Here is an 18,237-nt window from a genome sequence, read left to right as displayed (position 1 = left end):
TTTCAAATATAAATATAAAAAACAAAAGTAGATCACAGTTTTTTTTTACATGTTTTCAAATGTAAAAACACAAAAAGAAGATCTACATTTTTATACATACTTTCAAATGTTGAAAAAATGTAGATCTACATTTGAACAGTTTAAGGGTTAAAAAACAGTGAATACAAAAATGAAACAAAATTTAAGTGGCTAATTTAATATTAGTCATGGTTTCTACTTTTGTGGGATCTGTAGGAACATAACCCCACACATTTGTAGGGATAACTATTTTTTTTTTCAAGTCGGCCGTCTCCTACCGAGGCAGGGTGACCCAAAAAGAAAGAAAATCCCCAAAATGAAAATACTTTCATCATTCAACACTTTCACCTCACTCATACATAATCACTGTTTTTGTAGAGGCACCCAGATACAACAGCTTAGAAGTATATATAAAGATATAGTATAAAAAGTGACCCGAAATAATATAATAAACTCCATATAGAATATAATATCAGGGCCCCAGTTATATACATATCATCCTATTACACATCCCTCTAAACTGCCAATATTCCAAACCCCTTCTTTAAAGTGAAGGCATTGTACTTCCCATTTCCAGAACTCAAGTCCGGCTATATAAAAATAACCGGTTTCCCTGAATCCTTTCATTAAACATTACCCTGCTCACACTCCAACAGCACGTCAGGTCCCAAAAACCATTCATCTCCATTCACTCCTAACACGCTCATGCATGCTTGCTGGAAGTCCAAGCCCCTTGCCCACAAAACCTCCTTTACCCCCTCCCTCCAGGTCGATCCCTACCCCGCCTTCCTTCCCCTACAGTTTTATACGCTCTCCATGTTATTCTACTTTGATCCATTCTCTCTAAATGACCAAACCACCTTAACAACCCCTCTTCAACCCTCTGATTAATACTTTTATTAACTCCACACCTTCTCCTAATTTCCACACTTCGAATTCTCTGTATATATAATGTAATTAATTATGAGACACAAAAAAGTGTACCTTGTGACTGGTCTGCTTCAGCTAAGTCATGTACTGGTAATGCTGGTTCAACAATGTCATCCATCATTGCTTCTTCATGTTCAGGCACTGCCCATTCTGCTGTAGTTGCTCCACCTGACTGGCCAACATTATTTGCCAGTCTAGAATCGGGTGGTGATGCTGGTGCAGAGTTTTCTGCCACCTGTCCAATGCTGCTGCTTACTGCCCAAGATTCAGGCTGAGAAGCTTGATGAGAGTTTACAGAATTATCGATAAGAGCCTCAACACTGGTCCCATTATCATTGGGTGATGGTAATGGTGCTGAAGGTGGAACTTGCCACTGCCCACTACCCGAGGATGAAGAATGGAATATTGAAGTTGCTATGTGAGGAGGTGGATGTGGCGATGATGATGGCATGGAGGCATGAGCCACTACATGTGATGAAGGGTGAGAAGAATGAGCAGACCCATGTGTAACTGAGGATCCTGTGGATGATGTCAAGCTGAATGTACGAGATCCATGATGATTTGACCTTTGTGACAATTCTGTAGCATGGCTAAGGCCAGCATGTTGGTGAGGTGTCAGGGAGAAAACGCTGGACTCTGTCTGAGTAGCAGTGGTGTTCTCCTGTGTGTGTCGTCCATGAGATGTAGATGATGTAGAGGCTACATTCCCAGTACCAGCTTCATTCATCTGAAATGTTAGACACAAACATCACTTAAAATAGGAAAATATGAGATATACTCTACTGAAATCAATGAACAAAATAAAAAAAGTTGAGTATCAACACAGACTCTTTATGATTAATAATCAACACAATTTGCCTGGGAAGTCTACAGATAAAGTCTGGACAAAAGAATGGGCCTTCACTTCCTTCTCTTAAAGTGGATTCACTTTATGCATCTCTGATATTATGTGATGTCTTATTTCTATTGCCAATTCTGTATTCATGATATTCATTCATTGTACAGTATGTTACTGGTGCAGTTAGCAGATTATACTGATTTTTTTTTTTTATATTAACACATCGGCTGTTCCCCACCAAGGCAGGGAGACCCAAAAAAGAAGAAATACTTTCATTATCACTCACTCCATCACTGTCTTGCCAGAGGTGTCCTGACACTACAGTTAAAAAACTGCAAAATATCTCCACCCCCTCCTTTAGAGCACAGGCAATATACTTCCCACCTCCAGGACTCAAGTCCAGCTAACTGGTTTCCATGAATCCCTTCATAAATGTTACTTTGCTCACACTCCAACAGCATGTCAAGTGATAAAAACTATTTGCCTCCACTCTCTCCTATCTAACATGCTCATGCACACCTACTGGAAGTCTAAGCCACTCGCACACACAACCTCCTTTACCCCCCTCATCCAACCCTTCCTAGGACAACCCCTCCCCCACCTTCCACTACAGATATATACACCCTCCAAGTCATTCTATACAGTGGACCCCCGCCTTACGATATTAATCCACTCCTGAGAGCTCATCGTATGCTGAAATTATCCTAAGGCGAATTAATTTTCCCATAAGAAATAATGGAAATCAAATTAATCTGTGCAAGACACCCAAAAGTATAAAAAAACAAAAAATTTTTACCACATGAAATATTAATTTTAGTACACACAAACTGAAGAAGACATGCACAGTTAATACTCTACTAAGAATAGAATACATGACACTTACCTTTATTGAAGATCTGGTGATGATTGATGGGATGGGAGGAGGGGAGAGTGTGGCAGTGTTATTGTTTAGAAGGGTAATCCCTTCCATTACGACTTGAGGTATCAAGTCCTTGTCCGGGGTTACTTCCCTTCTTCTTTTGATGCCACTAGGACCAGCTTGAGAGTCACTGGACTTCTGTCGCACAACATATCTGTCCATAGAGCTCTGTACCTATCGTTCCTTTATGATTTGTCTAAAGTGGTTCACAACATTGTCATTGTAATAGTCACCAGCACGGCTTGCAATAGCTGTGTGAGGGTGATTTTCATCCATAAAGGTTTGCACTTCAAGCCACTTTGCACACATTTCCTTAATCTCTTTTTTCAATTCCATACTAATTATCACCCTTTTTACCACAGGGATGGCACTAGAAGCTTTCTTGGGGTCCATGGTGACTTATTTTGCAGTTACAAGCACTAAAAACACTGGGATAATGTGAAATGTATGCGTAGATGCGACCGCACTGGCTGGCTTGTAAACACTGGCGCTGAGGCCACACGTGGGACGAGTCCTGGACGAATCCCACAAGGCGAGTTTTTTAGTGTGAGGCAAGGCAAAATTTTTGCGTTAAAATGTATCATATGGCGGATTTAACGTAATGCAATGCCATCGTAAGGCAGGGGTCCACTGTATTTGTTCCATCCTCTCTAAATGTCCAAACCATCTCAACAACCCCTCTTTTTTTTTTTTTTTTTTTTTTTTTTTTTTTTTTTTTTTTTTTTTTTTTTTTTTTTTTTTTTTTTTTTACACAGGGTTTGACAAAATTAAGGATCCCTAGTTTTATTGACAAGCTATTTACAGGTTAAGGATTCCTAACTTTAATGGCAAGCTAAGAGCTGTTACCTACATCAGCTCATTTGAAAGTATTTTTACTGCTATGAGACATACAATTAAGGAACATGATGAAGTTCCGAGCCATCTGTGGGCCAGCATTTTCATCTGATCAACTGACTATCTCGCTGACATCATAATGCTGTACGAATGTGTTCCATACTCGAGTCATCCTGGGTATATATGATCTCAGATGGAGTGATGTTCTGGAGAAGGGTACAGCCAGAGTGGATAATATTTTTAGAAACCTCACACCTCTTTCTAATCTCAAAGCTATGGATTTTCTGCATAATATTTACACCATAATATCCAAACCATCTCAACAACCCCTCCTCCTCAGCCCTCTGGATAATATTTTTAGAAACCTCACACCTCTTTCTAATCTCAAAGCTATGGATTTTCTGCATAATATTTACACCACAGACTGCCCTCAGACATGACGTCTATACTGCTTCCAGCCTTCTCCTTATTGTAACATTCACACCCAAGCTTCACACCCATATAAGAGCATTGGTACCACTATACTTTCATACATTCCCCTCTGATTCCATGGATAATGTTCTTTAAAAAATAAGAATAATGTTCTTTGTCTCCACAGAGCCTTCAGTGCACCACTCACCTTTCTTGCCCTCGTTAATTTTATGGTTCACCTCATTTCTCATAGACCCATCTGCTGACAAGTTCACTCCCAAATACCTGAAAACATTCACTTCCTCCATACTCCCTCCAATCTGATATCCAGTCTTTCATTACCTAAATTTTCTCTTATCCTTATCGCCTTGCTCTTTCCTATGTTCACTTTTAATTTCCTTCTTTTACATACCCTCCCAAATTCATCCACCAACTTCTGCAACTTCTCTTCAGAATCTCCCAAAAGCACAGTGTTAAATTCTTTATCTTTTAATCCCACACATCTTGACAATACCCAAGCATTCACTCCTCTTACTACCCCACCTATAAATATATTGAACAACCATGGTGACATCACACATCCTTGTCTAAGGCCTACTTTTACTGGCAAATAATCTCTCTCCTACACACCCTAACCTAAGCCTCACTATGCTCATAAAAACTCTAAACTGCTTTCAGTAACTTACCACCTACTCTATACACTTGCAACATCTGCCACATTGCTCCCCTATCCACCCTATCATATGCCTTTTCCAAATCCCTAAATGCAATGAAAAACCTTTTTACCCTCATCTAAATACCGTTCACTTATTTGATTCACTGTAAACATGGGGACTTTAGCCCCCCTCGTGACCTGTTGGCTAAAGCTCTTGCTTCACGCGGTGAGGGTCCAAGTTCGATTCCTAGCAAGGGTAGAAACATTGGATGTGTTTCCTTACATCGGTTGTCTATGTGTCCCATCAGTAAAATGGGTACCTGGGTGCTAGTCGACTGGTGTGGGTCACATTCTGGGACAAAACTGATTTAATTTGCCCGAAATGCTCTACATAACACAGTTTTCTATATAGAAGCATGTCACTGATGTCAGCTAGGCCTGTATACCTTGTACATGTACTTGTAGAAATAAAGATATTACTATTATTATTTTTTATTATTACAGTGGACCCCCGCATAGCGACCTTAATCCGTGCAAGAGGGCTGGTTGTTATGCGAAATGTTCGGTATGCGAATGAATTTTCCCCATAAGAAATAATGGAAATCAAATTAATCCGTGCAAGACACCCAAAAGTATGAAAAAAAAATTTTTACCACATGAAATATACATTTTCCTACACACAAAGAGAAGGATACATGCACAATAGTAGAGTAGTACATGCACAATATATATTGTGCATGTGCTACTCTACTAAATGAAGAATAAATGACACTTACCTTTATTGAAGATGCAGCAATGACTGATGAGACACTGTGTCCTGGGAGTGCCTTTTCCTCCTGAGTACTGTAGGTCCTGTTTGGCATTTTCTTCCAGAACAGGCCTCATCACACTGTGTATGCCACTACGATTCTTAAATCTCTCAAACCAACCTTTGCTGGCTTTAAATTCACCAATATGAGCACTGGTTCCAAGCATTTTTCCCTGTTCACCTGGGTGTTAGTCGACTGGTGTGGGTTGCATCCTGGGAGACAAGATTAAGGACCCCAATGGAAATAAGTTAGACAGTCTTCGATGACACTGACTTTTTTGGGTTATCCTGGGTGGCAAATCCTCTGGGGTTAATTGTTTCTTGGTATTCTCAATAAGCCACACCAACAACGGTGCTACAGCAGCAGCAGCAGCTGACGGTGGTACAGCAGCAACAGACGATGCTACAGCAGCAACAGACGATGCTACAGCAGCAGCAGACGATGCTACAGCAGCAACAGACGATGCTACAGCAGCAACAGACGATGCTACAGCAGCAACAGACGATGCTACAGCAGCAGCAGACGATGCTACAGCAGCAGCAGACGATGCTACAGCAGCAGCAGACGATGCTACAGCAGCAACAGACGATGCTACAGCAGCAGCAGACGATGCTACAGCAGCAGCAGATGATGCTATAGCAGCAGCAGACGATGCTACAGCAGCAACAGACGATGCTACAGCAGCAGCAGACGATGCTACAGCAGCAGCAGACGATGCTACAGCAGCAGCAGACGATGCTACAGCAGCAGCAGACGATGCTACAGCAGCAGCAGACGATGCTACAGCAGCAGCAGACGATGCTACAGCAGCAGCAGACAGTACTACAGCAGCAGCAGCAGCTGATGGTGGTACAACAGCAGCAGCAGCTGACAGTGCAGCAGCAGTAGCTGACGGTGGTACAGCAGCAGCAGACGGTACTACAGCAGCAGCAGCAGCTGACGGTGGTACAACAGCAGCAGCAGCTGACAGTACAGCAGCAGCTGACAGTGCAGCAGCAGCTGACAGTGGTACAGCAGCAGCAGCAGCAGCTGTACCACCAATAGTAGCAATGGTTGATTGGGGTTTATTATACAACCTGGCCAGCTCGGAGACACGCACTCCACTTTCATACTTATCAATGATCTTTTTCTTCATCTCTATAGTAATTCTCACCCTTATTGCTGTAGGGTTGGCACTAGAAGCTTTCTTGGGGCCCATGGTCACTTATTTTCCAGAAAAAATCACCAAAAACACTGTAATAATACGAAATGTTCCGATTGTATGCTTGGATGTTACAGCAGAGGCTGGCTGGTAAACAATGCCACCGGCGGAACATGTGAGCGTGGCTCAGGCCGCACATTGGACGCATCTCGGATGAAGGGCGGTGAGCGGGTTTTTGGGCGGTATGCGAGGCAAAATTTTTGCGATCAAAGCGTCCGGTATGCGGATTGTACGGTATGCAATGCGTACGGTATGTGGGGGTCCACTGTATTATTATCACACTGGCCGATTCCCACCAAGGCAGGGTGGCCCGAAAAAGAAAAACTTTCACCATCATTCACTCCATCACTGTCTTGCCAGAAGGGTGCTTTACACTACAGTTTTTAAACTGCAACATTAACACCCCTCCTTCAGAGTGAAGGCACTGTACTTCCCATCTCCAGGACTCAAGTCCGGCCTGCCGGTTTCCCTGAATCCCTTCATAAATGTTACTTTGCTCACACTCCAACAGCATGTCAAGTATTAAAAACCATTTGTCTCCATTCACTCCTATCAAACACGCTCACGCATGCCTGCTGGAAGTCCAAGCCCCTCGCACACAAAACCTCCTTTACCCCCTATTATTATTACCTTTCCTAAAGCCTCCTTGGTCATTTGTAATCCTGCTTTCTGAATTAGTTCTTTCAATAATAACTCTACCATACATCTTACCAGGTATGCTCAATAGGCTTATTCCCCTATAATTTTTACACTCTCTTTTGTCTCCTTTGCCTTTATACAAATGAACAATGCTTGCTCTCTGCCAATCCCTAGGTACCTTTTAACATTTCTGTCTTGATCCCATCAAACTCAGATGCTTTACCTCCTTTCATTGTACCCACAGAATTAAGTGCTGGTCTGACTGGCCTAGTACAGCTGCCATGGGCCTGAAACTTGTTGACTAAATAAGGCAAAGGACAGTGGTAAATGCAGTCACCCAAAGAAATACATTGCAGACATCAATTGAAGCAGATGTCATGCCACAAACTGTAAACATTACCACTTATAAGTGTGCTAAGAACTGTCAAATAAGAGACAGTATTCTTACAGACTGCTATACATTCTCTGCAAAAATAATCTTAGCCACTTAAAAGTACAAAACATCCATATTTAGGCATATGACCTTTAGCTTCCATTACTTTTTTAATCTTTTCTGACAAAGAATCATAGTTTCTAGAAATGCATCAGCATCATGTAAATACATAAATTTTTCAGGACCTCCACCAACTTGGGGATGTTGGAAATTTGGTACACTGCTGCATTCAATATTAACACCTGCTAATCATTTTTTTATTTGACTGACAGCTGGGTTCTTACTTGACCACTCAAAGTAGGGGTTTTGTGCTGTCTCAACCAATCCTAGACCTTTTTTTTGTGGTAACAGGAGGGCTCAGTCATGCATTAAACCAGGCTAGTACAGTGAATATAGTTGAGAGAAGTTTCTCATCAAGTACATGTAAATATTTCTCCCCATTCATCATCTCACTCATGGGAAAGACAAAGTCCACCATGGTTAGTGCTGTTACTGCTGAACACCTCCAAACCATGATCTTGACAGGGTTTTTGACTGTCTTGATTATGCAATGAGGATTAAACCTTGAAAAGCCAATTAAATGATGAACTTGCATTGAGACATTCCTGATGACTCAAAAAAATTGGTTTATCACTAAACATAATGTTCCTCCAGTCATCCTTAGTCTAATCCTTATACTTGTCACAAAAAAGCAAGGTGAGCTTTATGTATACTCTCAATGGTAAGAGGTTTCTTGGCAGCCTTATGACACAGCATTCTCAGATACTTTTGCAGACAATGTTGCAGAGTGCTACTGTACAGCCACTTATCCCTGAACATCAGGATGCTTATTCTTTAATTCCTGAGCAGTAATTTTAAGGTTTAGCATAACTTCCATCTGAAGAGTATCATTACATGGGGTGGTCTTCAGGGCCCTCCCAAACATAAATAACAAAACAAAAAAAAAAAAGGCACAATACCGTGACTGGAATGATACACAAATAACCTGCACATAGAAGAGAGGAGCTTATGACAACGTTTCGGTCCGACTTGGACCATTTACAAAGTCACACTAACGAGAAGTGGAGCAGGATGGGTATATATAGGCAGGAAGAGGTAGTGGCGGCAGCGGCGGCGGCAGCGGCGGCAGCGGCGGCAGTGGCAGCAGCGGCAGCAGCAGCAGCAGCGGCAGCGGCAGCGGCAGCAGCGGCGGCGGCGGCGGCAGCAGCAGCAGCAGCGGCAGCAGCAGCGGCGGCGGCGGCGGCGGCGGCGGCAGCGGCAGCAGCAGCAGCAGCAGCAGCAGCAGCAGTAGCAGCAGCAGTAGTAGTGGGGAATTAAGGAGGAGGAGGAGCCAGTCAAATACATACAAAGAAAGGGGAGCACTGCAAGGGAGCTAGGTGCCCACAGAGGGAGAGCAAGGACACAGAGGGGGGGAAGGGGAAGTAATGAAATACATAATGAAAGAACAGGAACACAAGGCAGAAGAAAGAAAGACAACCCAGAAGAGAAAAGAAAAAAGCAAAGAGAAAAGGGGAAGAGGGAGAAGAAGAAAAAGGGAGGAATCAGGTTAAGTCACAGGTGTTCTGAAGTTTGGAGCATTTTACAATGTAGTGGGAGAGGAAGGCATCTACAGAGACGAAGCCAGGACTAAGATTCATACAAGGAAAGTTGTGTATTAGGGAGGATTCAACCAGACGGCGACTGTTAAAGTTGGAAGTAGGGAAGACAGTTTTAGCAGAAGACCAGTCAATAGGATGGCTGTGATCTCTGACATGACAGAAAAGAGCATTATTAGTGTCGGGAAGCCTAACACTATTTTTGTGCTCCCTAAGTCTGTCAGAAAGAGATTGGCCAGTTTCTCCAAAGTACTGAAGAGGACAAGAGGAGCAATCAATAGAGTAGACACCAGGAACATCTGTAGAGGGAGGAGAGGTATGAACGAGATTAGTGCGAAGAGTGTTAGTCTGGCGTATAGTAAGCTTGATGTCTAAGGGACAGAGAGAATTGTTGAGATTAGAAAGACCGGAAATGTAGGGAAGGCAGAGGACAGAAGAGTTCCCCTCCCCCCCTCTGTGTACTTGCTCCCCCTCTGTGGGCACCTAGCTCCCTTGCAGCGCTCCCCTTTCTTTGTATGTATTTGACTGGCTCCTCCTCCTCAATTCCCCACTACTACTACTACTACTACTACTACAGTACTACTACTACTACTACTACCACCACTACCTCTTCCTGCCTATATATACCCGTCCTGCTCCACTTCTCGTTAGTGTGACTTTGTAAATGGTCCAAGTCGGACCGAAACGTCGTTGTAAGCTCCTCTCTTCTATGTGCGGCTTATTTGTGTAACCCTCCCAGACCCTTTCTTCTTAATGAAGTGGTGCCACAAGGTGCAGACAGACTGGGGTGCATCCCAGTGTCTGTAATATCCTTTGCAGGGACTCCCTGGTGCAGAAGAGTGATGAAATGAGTCTCATCCTCCATATAATGCATATAGCAACCCACTTCACTAGAGTTTACCAAAAAAATATAATCTTACCACATAAGCACTAAATGGCAACACAAAATACAAAATGAATTGATTAAAAACAAACAAGAAAAAAATTCCAAATTAAATCTTAATCTCTATACAATACAAAATTTAGAAAAACTTTCACATTTCTTTACTGATTTTTACTATAAACTATGAGCATACCAGATAACACACCAAATGATCGTATATTAAAAATAAATGCAACTGGTTAAAAAGCAAATGAGAAAAAATATTCAGAAGTCAATCATAATTCTTTTCTCTTTTTTTCCTTCTTCCCTCCACCAACAATCACCTAACCTGTCTTTGTCTGCATTGAAGTACAGCAGGGCCCCGCTTTACGGCGTTTCGCTTTACGACGTTCCGCTAATACGGACATTTCAAATTATGACCAAAACTCGCTATACGGCTCCCCCCACCTGTCTTTCTAATACGGTCACAGCGGCCCACCGAGTTTGTTTACATTCTCCCTGAGCACATCTCCTTATTATGTCTGGAAACTTTCCAAAATTTCAAGTGTTTTAAAGTTATTGTATATTTTATATGTATTGTACTTGATAAACTTGTGTACACCTGTACCTAAATAAACTTACACACTGTGCTGGCATGTAGGTACACATTAAAATCACTAAGAGTCTCTCTACTCTTGATGCAATAATAATAATAATAATAATAATAATAATAATAATAATAATAATAATAATAGTAATAGTAATAATAATAATCTCTTAGGCGCATTAATGTCGCATATTACGATAATATAGACATTTCCCTTAATCTATCTATGATATTTTTTTCAAAATTATATAAGAAACACATTATGTAACACACAAACATGATACATGCACCCACAGTATAAAAATTTATACAAATATATATGAGATGTTTACCAAACGGTTTGTAGAAGTGTCGGAAGAATTACGTTTTCTCTAGCCCGTCACCTGTTACTAGGGATAACTGTAGAAAAATATTCCTTTCGTATGCCTTCACTTTATAGCTATAATTCTGTACTAACTTGTACACAGTGTAAGAGTATTTGTTTCGTGATTTAATTATTATAATAATAATAAAAATATTATAAGGTAAAAGTTTCACAAACTCTTACAAATGTACATGAATGAACTAAAACTGGACACGTATTAATACCGTCTATTTCGCCTGACCGAGTGATCGTCCACAACCTGTTCAGTTTGTTTGTTTGTTTACGCTGTCTGAGCTCGGTGTATCATTAAATGTTGTATATTACGTTAATATACACATTTTCATTAATCCATCCATGATATTTTTTTCAAAATTATATAATAAACACGATACATAACATAAATACATAACAACATATGTGTAGAGAACCTAAGATAACCCAAAAAAGTCAGAGTGACTTTTACTTCCATTGCCTTCACTCAGAGCATCATTTCTTCTCAAAATGATGTTACATGAGAATGGGAGTGTTCTTCTTTATTTATTCTACCGTATCAATGTAGAGACAACCTGTACACAATGTAACTTGTACACAAACCAGACGTGTACACTGTTTACAAAACTTACCTTCGCCTGGTTTGTTTACATAACTCTGCGCCTGTCCTCTCTCATGCACTCATTCTTTCTCTCTGGTATGGTAGCCCGGCTGACTACCATACATACCACACTTGATTTTTTACAATAAATACTACTCATCTCACCCTATATTTTAAGGTAAGTAATGAGTGAACTGTATATACATTTTATCGCTCTGGGATGCTTAAATATCATAGAATAGTATGTGTGGGTGGGTTGGCCTGGTATGGTAGCCTGGCTGACTACCATACATACCACACTTGATTTCTTACAATAAATACTACTTGTCTCACCCTAGATTAAGACTATAAATATTTTAAGGTAAGTAATGAGTGCACTATGTGTGTATTGTACTTTTTTATTGTTTTTTGATGCCTGGTTCTATTGCTAACATAATATATGTTAGTGTAAACTTGTTATCTAGTGTTTGTACGAATTTGTAAGTGGAAAAAAAGGGTGTTCCACTTTACGGCGGTTTCCGCTTTACGGCGGTAGCCTGGAACCTAACCCGCCGTATAAGTGGGGCCCTCCTGTATACATATTATGAACCTGTAAATACACATCTCCCTACTTCTCTGTCCTCCCTCCCTTCACCCCACACTTAACCCTTTCAGGGTCGACAGGCCCTCTCCCAGTTTTCTCAGGGAAAAAAAAAAAAAAAAAAAAAAAAAAAAAAAAAAAAAAAAAAACTTTTGAAAAGATAGTTTTTTTTTTTAAATCTTATAGGCTAAACAAAAATTTTTTACCATCAATACTTACCGAGATATGGAGGTGTGAAGTTGACAGAAAATGACCGGCATACAGCAACATCGCCAACTGCCAGTCACCCAGTTTTAGTTTATTTAGTTTTTTCGGTATTATTTTGTATTATTTTTTTATTTATTTTTTTTTTCAAGTAACTTTTATGGCCTGTGAGACCAATATGAGCACTATTTTGTAATTTTTTCTCTTTATTTACTACACAATAACTGCACAAACACTGTTGTCAAATACAGCGGCGGCAGCGGCAGCAGCGACTTCCAAGCTCCGTACTTTTCTCCAACTACCAGAGCTACCAATGCTCCTATGATGACCTAGTTACAAGCAAAACTGCACTACCCAATGTAGCACCCAGAATGACCAAAGATTACCAACAGTGAAACCTACAAATCGAAAATAATAGAGATCAAAGGAAGACTGCCCACAAACCGAAAGCAACACCCCGCTGCCAGCCGAACAACGTAACCCTAAGCTTTGTATACTACAACTTCTTCTTAACTACAACAATTCTTGTAGTATTATGAGGCGCAATCTAAGAGGAAACAGCACCAAGGCCAGCAAGAAAACACCGAAAAATCAACTATTCAACAAGTGTAGCCAGGAGGACGCCGGCCCAGCAACCACCCCACTCACCACCACTCAAGGCCACACCACAACAATGACAACGAACATGGCTGCCACCAGCCCATCCTCCCCTCTCTTCCCCGGATTCAACCTACCAAGTAGTCTCTCAGGTATGACCAACGATCCAGATACCCTAAAGACATGCATCTCCAACTTAGCTATTGAAAATATGAATCTTCGAGAGACGCTAACAAAACAAGACACCAGGATGACACAACTCGAGAACAAAATCCTCAGTCTTGAACAAAAGTTATCAACACCAGGAATGACAAACTGTGGCAAGACCATCCAGACAGTCATAGATAGCCATACCCAACAAATAATATCTCTTAATACAAAGGTTGAAGAAGCAGTAAAAGAATGGAAGAACAACTTAGATAACCAGTTCAGTGACTACTTTGCTCTCCAAGAAGATAAAACTGAACAAGATAAACTATCGGACGCAGTAATAGTTAACAGTCCACTTTTTCCCAGTGATATGAACCAAACAAACAGTAAAGAAATTACGCTGCAGATCATAAAGGACCAAACAAGTGTTATTGCACCAGAGTCTGAAATAAAAGAAGCCAGGTTACTAGGATCCCATGGTAGAAAAAGTGTTATGCTTAGATTCCACTCACATGACAGGAAAAAAGACTTAATTATTGCATCTATTAAAGTAAAGAAAGAGGTATACATAAACGAGTGTCTTACCAAAAAACGTCAGAACCTCCTGTATAGAGTCAGAAAACTTAAGCGGGAGAATAATGACACAATACACCAATGCTTCACACGGGATGGGAAAATTCTTGTTAGGAAAACAAATGTAGGTCAACTGTACACAATCACGAACGAGAATGATCTATCACGATTTCTCAGGGATACTAATCTTACAGAGAATAACTAAACAATGTCCAACTTAAAAGCCTACGTAGTGTAGTGTATGTTTTGCTCCATTATTGTTCAAATTTCATTGTGCAATCTCTTAGTAATTAAATAATCAACTATCTCATTTTGTGATTTTACTAGTAAGCATAAGTCACCTTATGTGATTTTGTTATTTACTATTGTTCGCTTAAACATTAACTGAATTGATACTTTCTCTGTCCATATTACTACCTCATATTTTTTTAAATACTATCAATTGATATTACTTACTAAAATTAATAATTATCATTTTTACTAAAATTTCAATTTACTCTTAACATTTTTGACATTTAATAACCATTACTTGTCTAATTACCTTTACCTGTTTTAATACCACATTTACTATCTGTCTACCATCTTACTATCATATTACAACCAAGACATTACCATTGTTATTTTTTTACTATTATTCTTTTGGTACTTTAATTGTGAATTTTATTTTGTCAATTTAAATTTAGTTATAATCTTGATCTTGTCAACAACCTATACCAGACTCTAGTGCAATTGCAAGTACCATTTCAAATTGTATTTTTATATTATAAGTTTATATTATAATTCCTACCATCTGTCCATTTAACTTTGTTTACCATTACTTAATTTTAGTCCCTTATATATTTTATCCTTTATTTTAGCTTTATATAACTACCCTAGTTTATATATTCACAATTGTTAAAATAATCAAGGTGCTATTCTCAGGTGCTAAAGTAGAATAAGTTCACAATTTTGCCATTATATTCCAAAGCTCATTTATTTGATTACCACTTTATTGTTCACCACAACCTATATTAGTCCCTTTTATAATTTTATACTAAAATTCTAACTTTAAAAAATTACCTTTATAGTACTACCTACTATCATATTCCCAAGCTCCATTATTTGATCATCACTTTATTTGTATTAGTCCCTTTTATATTGTCTCCATTATTTTAGCTTAAAAAAAAAAAAAAAAAAAAAAAAAAAACTACTTTAGCTCATTATTTTACATTTGTTAAATAATTCAGGTGCTATTTTTTAGCTTAAGACTATTTACTTTGTTTTATACTTAATTCTAACTATAGATTCACTACAAATCTTATGATTACAAGCATTGATCCTGATACCAACCTCTTATTTAATGACTTAAATGAATCAAACAGTTACTGTAATTACTACACTGCAGAACAATCAAAGGCACTTCTCAGTGCCAACAACAACATAACTATCTTTAACTACAATATCAGATCTTTAAGCAAGCATTACGATGACCTCATAGCATTACTAAATTCCTTACATGCCAATATGTCCATCATTACACTAACTGAAACCTGTCTAAAGCCTGATAGTACAGATGTCTATGCCATTCCTGGTTACACAGCCATACACAACTGTAGGCCAGACCAACAAGGGGGTGGCACAGCCATATACTACTCAGACCAACTAGAATGTATCACTAACACTTGCACAAGGGATGAACATGGGGAATATATAATAGCTAAATTCAAATCCAAATACCTACAAAAACCTCTCACAGTGATAAACATCTACAGAGTTCCACAGTCAAACATTAGCCAATTTAGTCAAAACCTAGGAAGTATGATAACTGATGCACGCATGAACAAAGATCACTTACTACTCTCAGGTGACTTCAATATAAATCTCCTGCAAGACCAGGACCCACACGTTACTGAATTCACAAACACAATGAGTAACTGTATGTTACTACCAACAGTAACAAAACCTACAAGAGTTACAGAGACTAGTGTTTCCCTACTTGACCACATCTGGACCAACACCATATCCCCTTTAAAATAAGGCATAATTACAGATAATACCACAGACCACTACCCTACTTTCCTCATAACAACTCTTGGTAAACTACCCCAAGACACTACTAAAGTCACCTTCAGACTTCACAATGAGGCAGCCATTAATAACGTCACAACAGCAGTAGCAAACATTGATTGGCACACTGAGCTAGAAATCTATACAGATATTGACGAATGTATTAATAATTTTCTAAAAAAGACCCAATACCTCTATAACAAGCACTGCCCTAAAAAAACTAAACAGATGACAGCTAAGAGACTGAACAGTCCCTGGCTAACACCCAGCATTCTCAAATCCATAAATACAAAACACCAATATGAAAAACAGTACAGAATGGGTCACATAACCAGAGACCAAACAAAACGTTACTCGTCAATCCTAACCAGCCTGATAAGAAGGGCAAAAAAGTTGTATTATGAGAACAGATTATCCAACTTACGAGGTGATATAAAAAAGACCTGGAAAACCCTATCAGAAATTCTGGGAACAAAAAGGATATCGCGAAATAGCGAAATAAAATTAGCAAAATCAGATGAACCCCAACTCCCACCAACAGAAACAGCAAACAGACTCAATGATTTCTTCTCCACTATAGGACAAAACCTTGCCAATAAAATCCCAAGCTCAGATACCCCACCAAATGACTACCTCACCGGCAACTACCCGAACACACTGTTCCTAGCTCCGACTAACCCATACGAAGTCTCCCTTATTATCAACGCACTAAAAAACAAGGCAGGAGATTTAAATACCTTACCACCCTTTATATACAAAAAAGTGTCACAAGTGCTATCACCAATCATTGCAACACTCTTTAACAAATCCACTGAATCCTCCACCTTCCCTACAGTACTCAAAATAGCAAGGGTCACCCCGATCCACAAAGGAGGAGACCAAACAGTTGAATAACTATAGGCCAATATCCAACTTACACCCTCTCTCAAAAATCTTCGAAAAATTAATTCATAAACGAATCTACTCCTACCTTATCTCCCAAAACATACTCAACCCCTGCCAATTTGGATTCAGGCCTAATAAAAATGCTAATGATGCTATTATACACATGCTAGAACATATATACACTGCAACAGAGAAAAAAGAAGTCCCACTGGGGATCTTCATTGACTTACGTAAAGCTTTTGATACAGTTGACCATGACTTGCTCCACGTAAAATTGTCACACTATGGTATAAGAGGGCACTCCCTCAACTACCTCAAGTCATACCTCAGCAACAGAAGCCAATATATGTACGCAAATGGGGCAAACTCTTCTGCGCAACCAATTACAGTTGGTGTCCCACAGGGAAGTGTCCTTGGCCCTCTTCTCTTTCTCCTATACATAAATTACCTTCCAAATGCTTCGCAATTACTCAAACCCACACTATTTGCAGATGACACTACATACATCTTCTCTCACCCGAGCCCAGTCACGCTAGCCAATACTGTAAATACCGAATTACAGAAAATATCTACCTGGATGAGGACTAACAAACTTACACTAAACATTGACAAAACCTACTTCATTCAGTTTGGTAACAGAGCTACAGATGTCCCTCTTAACATAATGATAAACGGATCACCTATCACAAAGCTAACAGAGGGAAAATTCTTAGGAATCCACCTTGATAATAGACTCAAATTTCATACACATATACAACAAATTTCTAAGAAAATTTCCAAGACTGTAGGCATACTATCGAAGATACGGTACTATGTTCCACAGTCAGCCCTCCTGGCCCTATATCACTCTCTTATTTACCCCTATCTCACCTATGGAATTTGTGCATGGGGCTCAACAACAATTAACCATCTCAGACCACTAATTACCCAACAAAAGGTTGCAGTTAGAATGATAACAAATTCTCACTACAGGCAGCACACTCCACCAATATTCAATACACTAAACCTACTCACCATACAAAACATCCATACTTATTACTGCACCTATTACATACATAGAACACTTAACTCTGATATTAACCCTCCCCTCAAACATCTCCTTGCCAACCTCAACAGAACACATGACCATAACACAAGGCACAGATCACTCTTTGATGTTCCTCGTGTCCATCTCACACTATGCAAAAACTCAATGCACATAAAAGGCCCTAAAATCTGGAATTCATTACCTGTAAATATAAAAGAAACACTACCTGTTTATAAATTCAAGTCTCTTCTCAAAGATCACTTACTCACCCAAAACCAAATAAATACTGAATAACTGAACCTTATAAATTGTATATCTTAAATGTTTCTCACAATTATATCACATAAATGTTAAACCTAAAACCCAATCTAACTTTATTATTTTTTAAATACACTCCCTAACAGAATACTCCATACAACTGAATGTACAACAATGCATGCAACCATATGACCTGTCTTTGTAATACTC

General features: G+C 39.5%; 1 protein-coding gene across 4 annotated transcripts in view; it reads right to left on the bottom strand.

Moving 5' to 3' along the window:
* The window catches only part of LOC128706599 (uncharacterized), a 482,754-nt gene that overhangs the window by 104,290 nt on the left and 360,227 nt on the right, over positions 1-18,237 (bottom strand). For all 4 annotated transcript variants that reach the window (XM_070090188.1, XM_070090200.1, XM_070090197.1 and 1 more), the window contains exon 22: positions 1,003-1,675. In XM_070090188.1, the coding sequence (XP_069946289.1) occupies positions 1,003-1,675 (673 nt within the window). The remainder of the gene's footprint in view (positions 1-1,002; positions 1,676-18,237) is intronic.

This window comes from Cherax quadricarinatus, chromosome 3, assembly GCF_038502225.1.
Source record: "Cherax quadricarinatus isolate ZL_2023a chromosome 3, ASM3850222v1, whole genome shotgun sequence".
In the NCBI taxonomy this organism is placed as follows: domain Eukaryota; kingdom Metazoa; phylum Arthropoda; class Malacostraca; order Decapoda; family Parastacidae; genus Cherax; species Cherax quadricarinatus.
Note: the sequence above shows the minus strand (reverse complement) of the source record. Positions and strands in the feature narration are given on the sequence as shown.